The sequence below is a fragment of the Mixophyes fleayi genome, chromosome 12, assembly GCF_038048845.1.
Source record: "Mixophyes fleayi isolate aMixFle1 chromosome 12, aMixFle1.hap1, whole genome shotgun sequence".
Taxonomy (NCBI): domain Eukaryota; kingdom Metazoa; phylum Chordata; class Amphibia; order Anura; family Limnodynastidae; genus Mixophyes; species Mixophyes fleayi.
In genome coordinates this window covers 62,807,882-62,825,669 of record NC_134413.1, presented here as the reverse complement: position 1 = coordinate 62,825,669, position 17,788 = coordinate 62,807,882, and the positions used below count along the sequence as shown (strand labels likewise).

Sequence of the window (17,788 nt, the reverse complement as noted above, 5' to 3'; positions counted from 1 at the left end):
AGTCCCCTCCCACAGAGTGAACCAGTGGCGCATGTTCCACAGCATGACGAGGGTAACTTTTCTGTACTAATGCAGTAGCTGGGGTCCCTGGGAGACAAAACAACTGAGGCAGAGAGGTTGCTTATCATAAATTTGTGGGGCAAACAGTGGGCACCGCCTCCTGCAGCGGCCCATGAACAGTTACACAGATTGGGCTCTCTCCACTTTACCAAATTTGATGACACTGTTGGAGATATTGATGGACATTTGCAGGTGTTCGAAATGTCTTGTAACCTATATTACTTGCCCAAACAGGAGTGGGTAAAGTATCTGGCTACGACACTACAAGGTCGTGCAGTGGAAGCTTATCACGGAGTGGCCCCAGAGGACGTGTAAAACGGGCCCTCCTTAAGCCCTATGTTATTACCCTGAAGAACCATTTGGGATGAAGAACGTGCCAGCCACCTTCCAGCATGTGGTTGATCTCCTGCTGGAAGGGTGTAAATGCTTTGCTCAGGCATACTTGCATGACATTGCCATATTCAATAAATCCTGGGAGGACCTTCTGAAACATGTAGGGCCAGTGTTGGAGAAAATTCAGTGGGCAGGTCTGCCCATCAGAGCAGACAAGTGTCAAATGGGGATGTCAGTGGTGCAGTACCTGGGTCATCGTGTGGGGGGAGGTTGGCTTTGGACAGAACCAGCTAAGGTAGAGGCAATGCGAAACTGGCTCCAGACCACGATTCAAAGACGAGTACTGGCCTTCTCAAGGACCTGTCACACACCAGTCCCGCGGATGGGCACCGGCACTGTTACCTCTCTCTCATAAGCGGTGATCACAGTATCCTGAACTCAGTTTTGGTTCTACAGTCACCATCTGGACTCCTGTTCTGCGCATGTGTCAGCTACCACTCTCTCTTATGACCTCCTACCTGTCCCCATTGGTCCTGGCACTTTGGAGTGCTATTTAAACCTCCCAGTTCCTGCTATCTGATGCCTTTTCTTCGAGTTACTCACTCTCATTTGGATTGAGCTTCCTTCAGTTGACTCACCTGCTGTTGCTTTGCATTACCAATCAGTGTTTAGCTATTGCTGCTCTCCATTGTCTCTACTAGAACTACTGCTGCATCTGTACTCCTCAGCCGTGTCCTGTGTTCCATGTTCAGGTTTGCCACTCCTGCACAGCTTCTACATTATTGGAACTCCAGGCTCATTAAGAACTCTCCACACATGCTGCTCTATGTTACCATCTACGGATCCCCACCATTACTGTTTCTCACTGAACTGCCGCTGTAGCAGTAATTCACCTGCTGCTGCTCTGAGTTACCATCTATGGATCAGCTAAGTTCCACTTCATTACTGTTTCTCACTAACTCTGCCTTTTTAGAGGAGAATAGTGGGATTGGGGGACATGTGACAGACATGACTGACATGGCATACTCTGATTTAAGAGTTACACATATGTGCGTAACTAGCTATCACAGAACAACTGTATGCAACTTTGATATAATATTAAAATGTATTGTGTGTAAGGTACTAATTGAAAGCATTTTTATATACATAGTATTGTAAAAACATAATGCTTTTGATTTTTATTTGAAATGTATTATTTATATAAATGATTATACTGATAAAGTTGTTGTTTTATTTTATAATCAAATAAATATTATATGTGTTCATTTCTATTTTATATATGTATGTGTGTACCTGCAGTCTGTACTGAGTGCCCGTAAGTACTGTTGAGATTTAGAGCGTACTTCCACCCAAACATAAATTTAATCATATCTTGAGATACGCTTCAATTTTAATAAGGTCAGAACTACAAGTTCAGTGCACTTTTGTAACAGGCAACTTACATGCAAGTTGAGTTGTGACTTGAGTTGAGTTGTGGTGGCGAAGGCCAGATTACTATCTCTTTGAGGTAGTGTAAAATTCTACCCGTTTGACATGGCTAATAGATCACGCAGGCTGAACAACTCCAAATATGTAATGTGTCTTCAACCCTTGAAGTTCATAAGAGTATCTAATGCTGCAAAATGATAATTTCATTACTTATATTAAATTACTTATGTTTACATTCTAAAACAAAATCCAGTCCAATATTATGGATATATAGCATTTTGTATTGCTTTTCCTGATCTGTCCATGTACGGCAAGCTCTACACATCATAAAGATTTGGCCTTATCACAGTTGATGACATCTTCTCACATTAATGTATAAGGCGCCTGATACATTAGCAATCGGATCTGCCGTTTTTTGCGGATCTTACGAAAATCTTCTCTGCGCATGCCCAGAGGAGGGAGATAAGAAAGAAATTCGTTTGCGTATGCTATGAATTTCTTTAGGTAAGATGAAAATCAATCGTAAATGCACATAAAACGTTTTGTGACCACTTAAGAAAAATAGCTTGGGAATGGGAGGGGAATGGGCGGAGATCCAAAAGATGGTAAGAAGAGTAGGCGTTATTTGTACTGATTTAAGAAAAGTAGGCGTTACCTCCGGATTCGTCAGATACTTAAGAAAAAAACCTGTGAGTTTTATTTTAACTCCTTGCTGAAACTTAAGGAAGCTCAGGGTTATGTTTACATCCAAATAAGCTACAGCAGCAGTGCTGAATAACAGCAATAAACAGTTCTAAAAGCATTGTTCATTTAAAACACTCTAAACACAACTAAATATGCACAACATTCATCTTAATACATTTTAAAAATTATTTTAGCTGTATATCAAGCATTAAACATTGTGTACATTTTTTTAAAAGCAACCTCTTTTTAATTTCAACCACCATTGTAATAAATCGCAATCTTAAGTGGCTGATGTGTCAGCAGTTAGTTGCTGACATTTGTTAAAAACAGCTAACAATACACTATTAATAATATAAAAGCATTACAGCTTTATATAGCACCAGCAAATTCCGTAGCGTTTTATGTGCATGAAATAGACTAGAAGGAAAAGCTGAGCATCAACGGTCCTCATAACAAACAGTTTTACTTGAATAATTTTAATTAATGTAATAATCAATCAATTATATGAATATTATCAATTCTACAATGAAATATTGGAGCCCTCAATCTTTGGTACATGCACAGTTTAAATTTTTGGATATGGAAAATCCCAACACAACACATGTAATACTGCCAACATGAAGGTTAAAGGATAAACACTAAAGAATTACACACACATATTCTCTTGTTCTCCATCATAAAAATGTGTCATAGGAAATTTATAAATGTAAATAAACGTGGATGCGGATATAATGGCTAACATTCCACAATCATAAATATGCCATAGTAAACAGCAAAACATATACCAGCGCACTAGCGTAATTCTATTAGTGACAAATTGGAGTACATCCACAGAAACATGGGGATATACAAAGTCAGCAAAGATACAGGCACGAGTGTGGTTTCAAACTCATGACACTGCTGTTGCCAGCTCATGTCTCTAACCAGTAAAGCATACTTCAGATTGAAACACCCATACAACACAGCACAGGAACTATTGGCAAAATAAAGTGTTAACGTCCATAATTAAATGAACAATTGCACACACCTTCTTAGTAACAGACATAATGGATCATGTTTTGTTTTATAAAAATTTAAATAAGAAAGTCTATGCTAATGCATTTCAGATTAATTTGCAATCAGAAATAATCACAAACATGTTTTCATCAGTATAAAAGGAAACAAATTATTTTCGTAAATAGCGTTGCATAGACCCAGCATCAGATCTCATCATCTGATACCTCAGTGGGTCTATACACCTGTATATACTTGTCTCATTACAATCCACTATAAAAGACTGCTTCATGCACACTTGAAGTTGGTTTGGAGTCTATAGTGTGTTTTTCTGCTATGGATTTGTAAATTTGTTAAATTTAGTTTACTCCTTTATAGACACTTTAAATGTTTGTGTGTGGAAGATATTTTATGTTACACAATAACAGTGCATCTCTCTTTTCATATGTAATGTACATTTTAATGTGTGTGTTATTTGTCTTATAAATTGTAACCCAATTTTTTTTTTTTGGGGGGAGTGGGGGTGGTGTTGTGAAACTTTTCAATCTAATATCTATTATTTTAAATCTTATGTGGTTTTTGAAATTTTCCATGGTGCATGTTTATCCAACAGATCTCTAGCCCTCCGGAAACTGTGGAGACAGGACACTTCAGATTCAACATTGATTTGCAAGGTAAAAATGTTTTCAAATATTGTTTATATCACACTTTTTAAAATCTGTCATAAAAAAAAAATTGTATTGTGATAAAAGTAAAGGCCTGTTTCATTTTTATCAACATATACAAATCATACTTGCCTTTTCATTTCATGCAGACGGATCAAGACTTGGAGGAGTTCTTTTTGGTTATTGGGGGACTTGTGTTACAGTTAAGGCAACAAATTGAAGATTTTACTGCTTGAAAGTACAGGTGTGTACAAAGTACACAGTCAATGATTTTTTGATTGTCAAATGGACTAAGGTTTATTGCTTTTTCTCTTATATTTTAAACAGAGAAAGAAGACAGGCATTATGGGTTCCAGCATGACCTGCCTTGCAACACTTCTAATCAATGGGATGAAACCAACATGCATGTGTTTATAATTTTTATTTTTTTTATTTTTTACAAATGAGTTGTTGTTTTCAGTTTGTTCTCATGTGGTTTAATTTGATAACTGTATTGTGTCTATAAATAATATTTTTTTTTGGGTGCAAAACTCATTCTCCTTTAACTCTCTGCTGTTTTGGACAGTGATTAACACCACCTTCTCCTACAAATCCTTCACTCCATTGTCCATCTATACACAGTTCTCTCCTGATTCACTTGCTAACTCTCTAACCGCTCCTGTAGTGTACCCACCTCTGGCACATTCTCCCTTCCACTCTCACTCTCTATTGAGGTCTCACAAGGCTCCTTTTTTGGCAAAATGTTGTACTTTAATATTGTACATCTCTAGTGTTGGGGTACTAATTTGGTCATTTGGCCTCCAATACCATCTCTACGCCAAGGATACCCAAATGTACATTGCTTTCCCTGACCTATTTCTTTCTGCACTATCTGTTGAAAACCACTGTCTTTCTGCATTCGCCCCATGGATGTCCCAACGATAGCTATATCAAATCATGTTCTATACCATGTTCTATACAGAGCTCATTCTTGTCCCCCATGCCAGACTCACCAAGTGGCCTCCAATCTCACTCACTGTAAATAACACCAATATACCCTCGGTGTTGCCTAAAATTGAATTCCTCAGTAAGTTTGTGAGGAAGAGGACCAGATTCATGATGTATATTAGGGTCCAAAAAATGTATTACTTTGAATCTTGTCAAAACCATATCACAAAGTTATGTTTTAAATTAGACACATATTTTAAACCATAAGTAAACTACTGTCTGCATTTTGTGGTAGTTTTTTGTAGGCACTTTATTTTTACACTTAGATTTACAACTCAGCTAGGCCAAAACTAACATACTTATAAATCTAGTGCCTGTTATCAGGTTCCTGCAATTAAAGTTTCCTGTTATAAAGTGCCAATAATTGCGAATAGCAGAGTACATTTCCCATCAATCCGCCCCCTCTTTGCTAGAATATGATGACTGAATGACAGGCAGACATTTTGAACACAGGTGTAGAAAAGATCCGTGGGTGACGTGAGCTCGCCCACACATGCTATGAGAACCAATCACAGAGCAGAGTACTGAATTGTGACTGAAAGAAGGCAAAGATGAGAGCAAGCACGTTTGCAAGACAGGAGCTCAGGGTGCTTACCGAGGACATGGACAGCATTCCCTCCGGTCTGTACATTTCGAATGAGGTCAAGCTGCGGGCCTACCAAAGGGTCCTCAGATACATCTACCGCCACCGCTTTGTAGTTCAACTACAGCCTAAAACTGAGATAGTCCACATCTCCTAAGGCTAATGCAAACATTGTTACAGGCCATGTGAAAGTTGTGTGTGCCTGTCATCTTTATCTCCTTTATCCTCCTTTATCTGTTTTGCAAAATAAATGATTCACAATGTCTGATCACATTATTGTCTGACTACATCTGTATAATTGTTAACCAGGTTGATTTTCAACAATCCACTTATATGTTATATTTATTCTAACAGACCGTAGACATCATGCTAGACAGGTGCTGGCAGAGGAGAAGGAGGAGGTTGCACCAGTGGTGGAGGAGGAGGAGGAGGGTGCGCCAGTGGTGGAGCCAGAGGACGAGGAGGAGAGTGCGCCAGTGGTGGAGCCAGAGGACGAGGAGGAGGGTGCACCAGTGGTGGATGCGAAGGCAGGAGCGTTGGAGGTGGCGGAGGTGGACCTGAAGGAGGAGGTGCCTACCACACAGGCAGTTTTGGTAGGGGGTGAAAGGTGAATGTAAGTATGGAAATTAAACACTTTTCCGAAAAATATTCCATTTGAGTCACATTGAAGTTGAGCAAAAATCATTAATAACCACATGCCCTTTTCCAAATACTTAGCCATTCTACAGTTTTCATCCATAATGGCCATAAGAATATTTTTGGAGATTTCAAGTAAACCCCAGCCACAACACAAATGTGTATCTGTAAATTCATCTGCCACCCAACAGTATTATTCCTCTGCCTAGTACTGTGTTTAGCATACCAGTAACTTTTTCCAACAATGAAAAATTTTGTAACACTTCATGCCTCTGCTGAGCCTGGCAAATGAAACAAACAAAGTACATCCTTTTGAAGTAACATATGTTTGACCAATTAGCTAAGCATGTTTTTTTTCTTTTTTTATCAACAGCTCAAGAATACACCCAGGCTTTGGATGAAAATCCTCAAAGCAAAGCAGCGCTCATCCATGACATTTTAAAATATAGGCGCAAAATTAAGAAATATACAAAATTGCTTACAATTTTTTTTTATATTATCTCCCAAAATTTATAGTTAGCTAATAAATTTATACTGTTGTTTTTGTTCAAATTGACCGTTTATAAAATTGTGAGAAAAAAACAAAAATATTGTGTGTGTCTTTTGTAATTTAATTACAAGAAACGTGTTGAGGTTATTTTAGCCAATAATGGGTAGATATTTAGAACATATCTTAATATTTAATTTACATTGGTCCATTTGCACTACATCTTTATTTAATAATTTATGTATTTATGATGTAACCAGCAGCTCAGAGGCGCTGTACAGAGAACACAGTCCCTGGCCCAATCGAGCTTACAGTCTAGCAACACACACACACACACTTTGATTGATGAAATCAAATGGAGTTGAGGGAGGAATTTAAAAAAAAAAAAATGGCAAAAACATTAACTCCACATAGATAAGGCATACAAACAGGAGATGAAGAAAACAAGGTAAGGTTGGCAAATGCTAATTGCATTTCACAACAATCTTCCCCCCAAAAGGGAGTCCATTCATAGTAATATCATACACATAAGGTGACCTTGGGCCCAGAATCATTAAAGCAGGTATATTCCAAATCACAAACCAAATTAACACCTTTACAAAACCATCAGGCATTGAAGGGGTATGTAAATGCTAAATATGAGTTGATTAAAATTTGAATAATACATCTACTTCCCATGTCAAAGTAAACCCACCCAAACATGGAAGATAACATGTAAGTCCACACATATAAGGGAATGGTTGTGAATTGAACTCATGACCCCAGTGCAGTAAGGCAGTAGTGTGAGTGACTAAACCACCGTGCAGATCCACTGTACTCTGCATTGATGTTTTGTTAAGCTGAGTACATAACATAACACATACAAGCCGTAGATGGAGAAAAAGCAAGGATTCCAGACAATGTTCCATTTCTGGTCAAGAAAGAGGTCTAAAAATGAAGCCACTCCCCTCTGAGTCTTGGCCATTCATATGGATGAACATGATAATGTGAATGTGACCTGTGGGGCATCTTCCATTTTGAAAGTAAAACATTGTAATAAATTCAAAATGCACCTTTGCCTAACAAAGTTCCATTGGAGGGTGAGATACATCTAAAATAGGAGGACAGATTTATGATTGTGGTACAGCATGTAGTAGATCCCATTTGAATGACAGAGTAAAAATCAAGCTAACAAGTATTTGTGTGATACCATAGTATCCAAATTGTACACCTTGCAATTTTGAATAAAAATAAGCCTGGTTTGGCCAAAGCTGTTGTTTGGCTCATTTCTTCACGCCTGAAAGCTGCACACAGATGCTAAGGACATGTTTGGTATATGAACTCATGATGCCAGTGTTGTGAGACCAAAGTGCTAATCACTATGGTACCTGTGTAGATGTTAACTGGCATTTATTTTTGAATAATAAGGAAGAGTGGCTATGTTGTGTTGATTTTTTTATTGAAGTACTTCTATGTATATCTTACATCTGTAGCACACATGCTAATTTGCTGAGCTTCTCACTCTTTTTTCAAAATGAACGTTGCCTTAGTGGTTAGCCAATCCACCTTCCAACAATGGAGTCATAAGTTTGTTTCATGACTCACGCCCTTTCTCGGTGTGGAGGTTGTATGTACTCTACTATGTATTGATTATGGAAGAGTACGCAACCATATTTTGTAATGGTTGGAATACAATTTTAAAGCATATATTATTTTTTTACATTAAATATGCATATTTATTTATGCTAGCGAATTGCGTGCATTTGCATCTACATGCACTCAGTTGTACTCAAACACAAACAAATCTATTACATGATCTTTCATATAACAGAATAAGAAGGTGTGTGGATTTAGCTCATTAAAAGTACTTCAAAGTCATTTGTTCCAGGTTCACAAAACATGTAAGTGTGAAAACGAGTAATGAGGTTACAACTGTCCTGCATAAATACACCACCAATTGTGCTTTAACATTTGTAAACAAACTCGTCGCACCTCCCACATTTGGCCTGACCTAGCAAATCTCTTATATTAAAGGAGCGGAAGTTAAAATACAGATCTTTAAGATGAGCTAATTGCTTAAGATCTGTTGCATCTTATATGTCGTTGCGTAAAGAACTGAAGGTGGGTGTGTTTTTCAATTTTCCGTTCCTAATTAATTTGCGAATTTCTTATCTTCCCTGTTTCTGCTTAAAGTACTCATCACAACTTAAGATGAGGAAAAATAAGATCTGATCACTAATGAATCAGGCCCTATATGTGTCCTTAAATAGAGATATAGTAAAATCACCAAGGCTCACTAAGGTTATCAGTTTTCATTTGTTTAATTATCGAAAGATTAAAAACAAACCAATCCAGAAATCAATTTGTGGCTCTTTGTGATATACAGGAGTGATAATTCTATATGCAGATATAAATGAGAAATTGTAAGTAAAAAATGTATTAACATTTCAATGAGTGTTTTTTGTGTAATATCAAAACACCTTATTTTAAATGAGAGATGTGTGCTGACCCCTGTGTTTTGGATGTGGTTTTGGTTCTAAAACATCTTTGTGTTTTGGCTTTGTTACAGGTTTTTCCCCAAAATCATTTAAGATTTTTGTTTTTGTTTTTTTTTATCTGGATTTAATAAATAATTGTGAAAAATATGTGAAAGAATGTGATTTTGAGCTGTGTTTGCTCCTATATTACTATGTATAGCATTAACAATCATTCACAATCAATTTTCTCATGATTTCTTCACAACTGTCCAATTCTTTACCAATTGTGGCCAAAGTATTGCTGCTAACCCTCTCCAATGTGTCACATTGGTGTTTCCTCTTTTTTTAAAATGAAAATGTAATTGATGCTGACGTCTTTTTTGAGGGTGATGATAACATTGTCAATTGTCACCATAAAAGAAGATGACCAGTGTCCTCTGTTGTCCAAATGTCAATGATTTATTTATTATTTATATATTAGATATTTTCCTATCTATTCTCCAGTTCAGCAACCAAAATAATGGCTTGTGTTGGGGCTAAAACAAATCATGCGCTTCAGCCACAACAATGGCAGTCTCTGTCGCTGAAATACTTGGTTTGTTAAACTCTGTGCATGTCCTTTTCAACATATGGGTGGGTGAGCTCAGGGAGAATTCCATCTAGAGTTGCACAATTTAACATTGTGCCCTCTCATCTTTTAAATTTTTGCTAATGCCGCTGTCCATAGTTGAGGTCTTGCTTCCACTCTCATGCTGCTCAACACTGCTCAACACTCATTTTATTGTCAATCATAGTGATTTTGGGGTAACTTAGTAGTGCTGATAAAAAATATGAGATAGGTTTTGCTAGATTGGCTCTAATTTTTTACATATTTGGTACTCAATTCAAAAACAGAACAAAGAAAAGAAAAATGTCAGACAAGGGCTACTTACAATTAACATTGAAATTGTCTCAAATAATGCACAAGTAAACACATGGAATATATACTGGCATTTTATTCAGTATAATACCAGATAAACATAGTAAGCTGATTCGAATAATTACAATTATTGCATAGGAAAAAGCTATTTTATACGATTTTTCTTTTATGTGGGTTATCAGGACAATCATGTTGGAGGCTCCAGTAATAATCTGCCATCATGTGTCTGTCCCTTGTTCCTTTGTACCTTTCCTTCATCACTTTTATATCTTGATGATACCTCTTCACTTGTTCCTCACTAAAATCACCAAGATTATTTGACAATATGTATTAGTGGCTATGGAGAAAATGTAAATTTATGCTCATATTAGTACCCATGTTTTCAAAGTTTGTGAGCATGTTTTGCACCAGTTCTTCATAATTGTCTACTTTGTTGTTACTCAAGAAGTTCTTGACAACTGAAACATAACTGTACCTGGCAGAAGCTTCAACACCATTCATAAATTTTATGAAATTAGAATCCTTGATAAGTTAATGAATTTGAGGGCCATCTGAGATTCCTGCTTTTAGTTTTTCCATGCTTAGTCCAAAGAACGATCTACAAATGTCTTTGAAGCAATTGCCATCTTTGTCCAAAAATTCAACAAATTGTTTCAATAGTCCCAGCTTAATATGGAATAGTGGGAGAATGATTTGTTCTCTGTCAAACAGTTGACTTTATCCGTACTTGAAACACTCTGTATATGCAAATTGTCACTACAACCACCCCATATATAACTTTACTTATTTACACTAATAACATGTATACAAATGTATTAAATGGTTGAGAAACAAGAAAATCATAATAGACAATGCAAACCACTCAACTGCCAACTGTCAACTGACTGCTGATTGGGTGGCGCCGATTACTTATATACGGAGAGGGAATATTCTTGAATGATCATGGAGTGAACACCTAGAAAATATGCCTGTCTCATCTTCTGGATTGCTCTGATATATTCTCATATGCACTTGTTCTGGCTAAGTTCCCTATTAATTGAGAATATCCATTATCTTAATAACTAGAGTCAATTTGAAAAAATGCTTTCATATTTTAATTTAGCTTTCACAAAATACTCTAAATTTGTTTAAATATCCTTAACTGCTAAAATATTTATATACTTGGTCTTCAGGACCACCTCCTCCACAAGTCTCGGGCAGTCCCCTTTGCCCTAGGGTTGTGCAGGGTGAGGAATCCAGTCCCACCCCCACTGCATTTTCAAGTCACCTATGGGCCCTGTCCCCTGGAGACTCAGTCGCCTTGGGCTTCAAACACCACCATCCTTCCAGCATCAAACCAAGGAGACCCCCCTATTCATGGCATCCTAAATCAACCGTACTAGGTCAGATACTACACTTGAGCTTAGCCAAAAAGACAAATCGAGGTTGACAAACTGGATATTAGTATGTAGATACAAGTAAACTTCTGCCAACCATGCACCAGTTGTGAAAAGATTATAAAAAGAAGATAGAAGTAAATCCAGTGTTCCAGATTTCTCCCAAAGAGACCAGACAGAACCCTAAGTCAGGGTAATGGAAAGCAAACAAATAATTATATTGGCATTGGGGGTATGTGCAATTCTTCTTATTAATAACACAGGTAATTCAATTGTATATGTAAAAAAAATGACCACAATAGCGTAATACAGTCAGATTATTTAAAATCCCTTATGGTAATCTTTCTTCTGGGTTCCTTTGGTATCAAAATCACCAACAGTAGAAGTAAAAAAAGCCTTCAGAATGTAAGTTGTAATTGGTTCTGAATTCAAAGCTGTAAACAATAGTCTTCTTTACACCCGCTCATCAGCAAAGATATGACAAAGACGACAAGAGGAATCTAGTGTAGTATGTTTTGGCACGTATCTATTTAATATAGTTAAAAACAAACTCACAATAAAATGAACAAAAAATCCAACAATACTAGTACTGGGTACTCATGCCAGAGGAACTGAGATTCAGCAGTCATAGATCTTAAAGGTGATCCCTGGAAGAAGGGTTGCAGCGATAATCAATCAGATCCAGGATGGTCTTCTTGGTGACAGTATAATGCTAGTCTCCTCCTCGAACGCGTTTCAACATCATTGTCTTTCTCAAGGTGAATGAGTACGAACACCATTGGAATCCTTAAATAGTGTCTATGTCCACTAGGAATGTTTTGAATCACCATAACTTAACAAGTCCATTGCTACCATATATGGACAGAATATGTTGTTTATACAATTAGAAACATCCTGCAATAATTGGGAGCATCTTCTTGCTAAAATAAGTGAAAAAACACAAATATTAGGAAAATGATCAATCTCCGTATTACCGTATATAATGCGACTCCCAGTTTGTGTTCCACAATCTGGAGCACAACTTCTGGTTTGCGGTCCAAGGACTACTACGCTACTTACGGTTTGCATTCCAACTAGCATCACTTCTGAATTGCTCGTCAATACAAGATCACTATGTGCTGGCAATGCATGTCACCATATAAAATGAAATACTCAAGTGGATGCTACCCTAAAAGTGCATGGATGAAAAGCGATATGATGCTTAAACTAGGCAGTAAATGTTACATACTCCTAATACTGATCCTATTGAGCAATAATATAAAATAATATAGTAATTCAAATTCTTACATCCACAAAGATATCAAAACAGATGTAAATTAATTAAAATTGACGATGAATGTAGTTTGTCAATTCATCTAAAAATGAAAAAAGAAGAAAGAAAAAAATGTTATAAATACATCATAATTGTACAATAGAAAATATCTAAATTTCATATTAAAAACCATTTAATTTCAAAATCTTTATTTAAACCCATTCGGTTCCAGATTCTTAAGTTTGTAGATCCATCTCATCTCCATCTTGGAGAGTTGGTTTTCAATATTTCTATATCTCACATTTTTTTTGATGGTATCAATACCTAAAAATTTCTTTTTCAGAACATTTATGATCTTTTTTTGAAGTGAGCTGAAAGTGAATGAGTCTCTTTACCATTTCTAAGGTTCAGGATGTGCTCCGCAACTCCCTGTTTAAGCATTCTGGTGGTTTTGCCGACATAAATAAGTCCACATTTGCATTCCAAGAAATAAATAATATTTTTCGAACTACACGTTAGAAAATGGTTAATTTTATAGAACTCATTATTAACTGTAAATTCCTATATTCTATTGATGGTGCCCATCACTCTCTTACAGGCTAAACAGGCCCCATACCGATAGAATCTTTTAGATTTAATAAGCCCTCCACTAGAATTTTCCAGAAGAGCTCCCTTCACCAGCTAATCCTTCAAATTCGGAGCTCGACGATAGATAAATGAAGGTTTAGATGGTAATATTTGGCTTAAAACAGGGTTCTTTCCTAAAATGGGCCAGTATTTCTTAATTTTTTTTTCAACAGTTTTTTGATAGTTTTATGAGATCTATAAAACCATTTTTAACGTGTAGTTTGAAAAATATTATTTATTCTATCTTTCCATCTTCTTTTTTTAATTTATCTAATGGACTTGCTTGAGTTAGTGGCATAGCAGATGACATTTCTTTTGTAACCACTGCAATGTTCTACAAGAAAGGCTGAATGTCGAGAATGCCCAGAAAAAACCTTAACCTTTAACAACTTAACAATTATCGAAAAATAAAAAGTTAAGAATATAGTATTTTTTTTGAGGGGTTCTGCTGCTGACCCTCAAACACAAACACCCAGTTTTTTTCCACTTACTACAGATGTCACTGCCCCACACCAGATTTCTTTCACTAGAAAACCTTAAAATTTTAACTCTAATTGTCTTTTTGGGTTCTGCTGCTAATAGTCATACAGCAAAATCACACTGTTTCTCTCCACTAAATATACTAGTTATTTGAGAATGATATCTAACTCAATCCATATACTAGTACCATATATATGCATTAATAATAACCAGTAGCCACTACTCCATCTAAACAATTTGACAGTTTCAAATTTAAGCCAATTGATCAGCAAACTATTGTAGCTGATCCCTAAAGAACTGCTTTACAATAATTGCAACTATTTTATTATTTTTTCTGCCTCTCATTCACCCTGTCTAACTATGTGTTCTGTAGTTTGACTTTATACACTGTTTTCAGAGCAGAGCACTGAAGATAACATCCTATCTACATGCTGTCTGTTCTAAAATGGTACATGATAAAAGGAGTAAGAGCTATATATAGAAGTTATCAATCCAAATCTCTCACAAGTTTTGCATCAATATTTTCCCTGAAATTACATTTTGCCACCTTTTGAGGCATGAAATTGGCACCGAAACCTATTCATGACTCAGTTTTACCTGGAACACCAATTCTCGGATATGTCAGATTGGATAGAATCCGAACCACTCATCTCTAATTTAAAAACAGATAATAATGTTTCCTATACTGTTTGCTACATTTGTTATGTCTATAAATATGTTTTATTTGTGATTTACAAACATTGTTTTTTCTGCGTAGATATGGAGACGTGTCGTAAATGTCCAGAAGACCAATGGCCTAATATAAACAGAGACACATGCATCTTTAAAGACATTTCTTACCTATCATACAGTGAACCTCTGGGGGAATTCATTACAGCTGTATCCATTGTGCTCTTTTTTGTGACTTGTGTAATCACATCATTTTTCACAAAACACAGAAATACCCGTGTTATGAAAGCAAACAACCAAACAATCAGTTATATTCTCCTAATATCTCTCAAGATGTGTTTCCTTTGTTCTTTGATATTCATTGGTCATCCCATCAAGACAACATGCCTCTTACGGCAAACAATATTTGGAATCACCTTTACGTTTTCAGTCTCCTCCGTTTTGGCCAAAACAGTGACTGTAATTATTGCTTTCAATGCCACTCGGCCAGGAAGCAAGTTGAGGAACCTCTTGGGGCCCAGATTGTCTAGATCAATAGTTATTTTCTGTTGTTTGTGTCAATTAGTAATATGTGCTTTGTGGTTGGGAATTGCTCCTCCATTCCCGTACTATAACATGGATGATGAAATTGGGACAATATTAGCAGTGTGCAATGAAGGTTCATTGATTGGATTTTATTGTGTTCTTGGATTTATTGGTTTTCTATCCTTTGTCTGTTTTATTGTTGCTTTCTTATCCAGGAATTTGCCGGATATTTTCAATGAAGCCAAGTTTATCACCTTCAGTATGCTGGTGTTCTGCAGTGTCTGGATATCTTTTGTTCCAGCTTATTTGAGCACTAGGGGGAAATATGTTGTGGCTGTGGAGATATTTGCTATTTTGACTTCAAGCTTTGGGCTTGTCGTCTGTATATTTATTCCCAAGTGCTATTTTGTACTTTTTAGACCTGAGTTAACTATTAAAGATATTACAATTCAACAAAGAACTTAATGCAACAATTTGCATGAACTACATTAAAATATGAAACTTAGTAAGGATGTGAGAGTTTTCTTTTCTATTAGCTTGTATTATAACAGGGATGTTATGTATATATGCACCTGTGTTTATTTTGCTTGAACCTTATCTGAGTGCTGTATTTCATGTACCTTATCTGAGTGTTGTATTTTATGTACCTTATATTGGTGGTATTAATAGATATGCAAGTGATTTATAGACTTCATTGTCTTGATATTTATATTTGTATCTTATGACTGGTTTTAGAGACCAGGCTAACATGTTGTTTGCCAATTGCTGCCACCACCTCCATTAGATCTCCATATGCTTATGGGCACTTAATTGTCTCTAAGGCTCCAAAAAGATAATCAAAATACAAACCAGAGCTGGTAGTAAACAGGCAGAAATCAGAACTAAGTTTGGTTAAACACAGAAAACCATATAGCGAAATCCAAAGAGAACCTGTGACGGGCAACAACACAATGCCTGTTCTAGATTTGTAGTTGCACTTTAGACACCGACTGTGATACTCAGTGACTACATGGGCTTACATGCAGGTAGGTGAAGCAGAAAATATATAATGCTTTACAAAACCCATTGAAAGTAATCCTAGTAACAACATTGGTTGACTTTTCTATTGTTAATATCTTTCTATAATGAACAATGTTTTAGTATCAGTCTGATTACATTATTTTACACTGTAAAATACTGTTATAGTCCTGAGTTTTTCCAATGGTATAATGTAGCTCATTACGGTTTTATATGACACCCCATGGGGGTTTCTCCACATCTAACCAATACAGAGCAGCTTTCCACTATACAGAGTGCCTGCTACACCATCTCCTGCCACAATGGGCAATGACCATATGTTTTAAGCGTGCAACTTAATGATGTTCTTATACATAGTATCTAGCTACTATATAGACTTCAAAGTATATAACCTTCTGTTTTTCACTCATAGAAAGTTTATGTTGACCAAGGAGACCCTTTACTTTCTGACTAGTTTTCTCAATATAAACCAGGCTATACAAACCCTTAGGGCTAGATTTACTAAAGTGCGGGTTTGAAAAAGTGGAGATGTTGCCTATAGCAACCAATCAGATTGTAGCTATCATTTATTTAGTACAATCTACAAAATGACAGCTAGAATCTGATTGGTTGCTATAGGCAACATCTCCACTTTTTCAAACTCGCCGTTTAGTAAATATACCCCTTAATATTCAAAACAACAAACGGTTAGTGACATGTTTGGTAACCCCTAATCTCCTATATCTTTCTTGAATATGTATGATTAAAATAACTAATAATATTAATATTGGTAACATTTTAAAAAAAAATTGCTTATGGTTTGGCTGCTTTGTTTAATTGTGGCCCAATGTTATAGAGAGGCCTTACTGAGGCTGTAAAAATTGCCACCTTTTGAAGAGTCTTTAATATTCGTATCCACAGACAGCAGACCCCAATCCTGGAATGGCTATTAATAGAAAGGCTTGCTTGTTTTTAATGAATAAGTGGTAATTATTTAAAAACATAAGGATTTGAAAATAATAACATAATATATGGATTCTTTTGGATGAAATAAATGACACATGTTGCAAATATTTGTTATGATATGATTTCAAAAATGCATGGGACAAACACACTGTACACATATGGGACGACATTTCTTAAATGTAAAATATAACAAAACAACAATCAGAAACTAAGCAAATGCAAGAAAGACTATTTGGACCTCTGGAATCTTTTCTGCTGACAATTTCTATTTTCTATACTATATTGTTTTATTATTCTATACACAGGATTGTTTAAATTAATACAGAAAAAATTACATCAAAAGCAGTCCAGTAAAAACAATGGGCCTAAGTCATTAAGGAAAGTAAGATGAAAAAAAGGAGTAAATGTTCTCCGGGACAAACCATGTTACGATGCAAGGGGTGCAAAGTAGTTTAATATTTTGCACATAAGTCAAATACTGGCAGTTTTTTCATGTAACACACAAATACTCGATAGCTTTATTTTTACACTGAAATTTAAAGTTGATCTAGGACATGCCCTGCCCCAACTATAAATCTGTCCCCACATTTTACATTTACCTCCCCCTCCAATGCAACATGGTTTTGACCAGTTGCAATGTTACTCCTTTTTTATGCTTTGCTCTCC

The 17,788-nt window shown here is 36.2% G+C and overlaps 1 protein-coding gene across 1 annotated transcript in view; it reads left to right on the top strand.

The window, feature by feature from the left end:
- LOC142108298 (vomeronasal type-2 receptor 26-like) overlaps positions 1–15,625 on the top strand; it is a 78,052-nt gene extending 62,427 nt beyond the window's left edge. The window contains exon 5 of the mRNA XM_075191934.1: positions 14,724–15,625. Coding sequence (XP_075048035.1) covers positions 14,724–15,625 — 902 coding nt within the window. The remainder of the gene's footprint in view (positions 1–14,723) is intronic.
- The last annotated feature ends 2,163 nt before the right edge of the window (positions 15,626–17,788 follow it).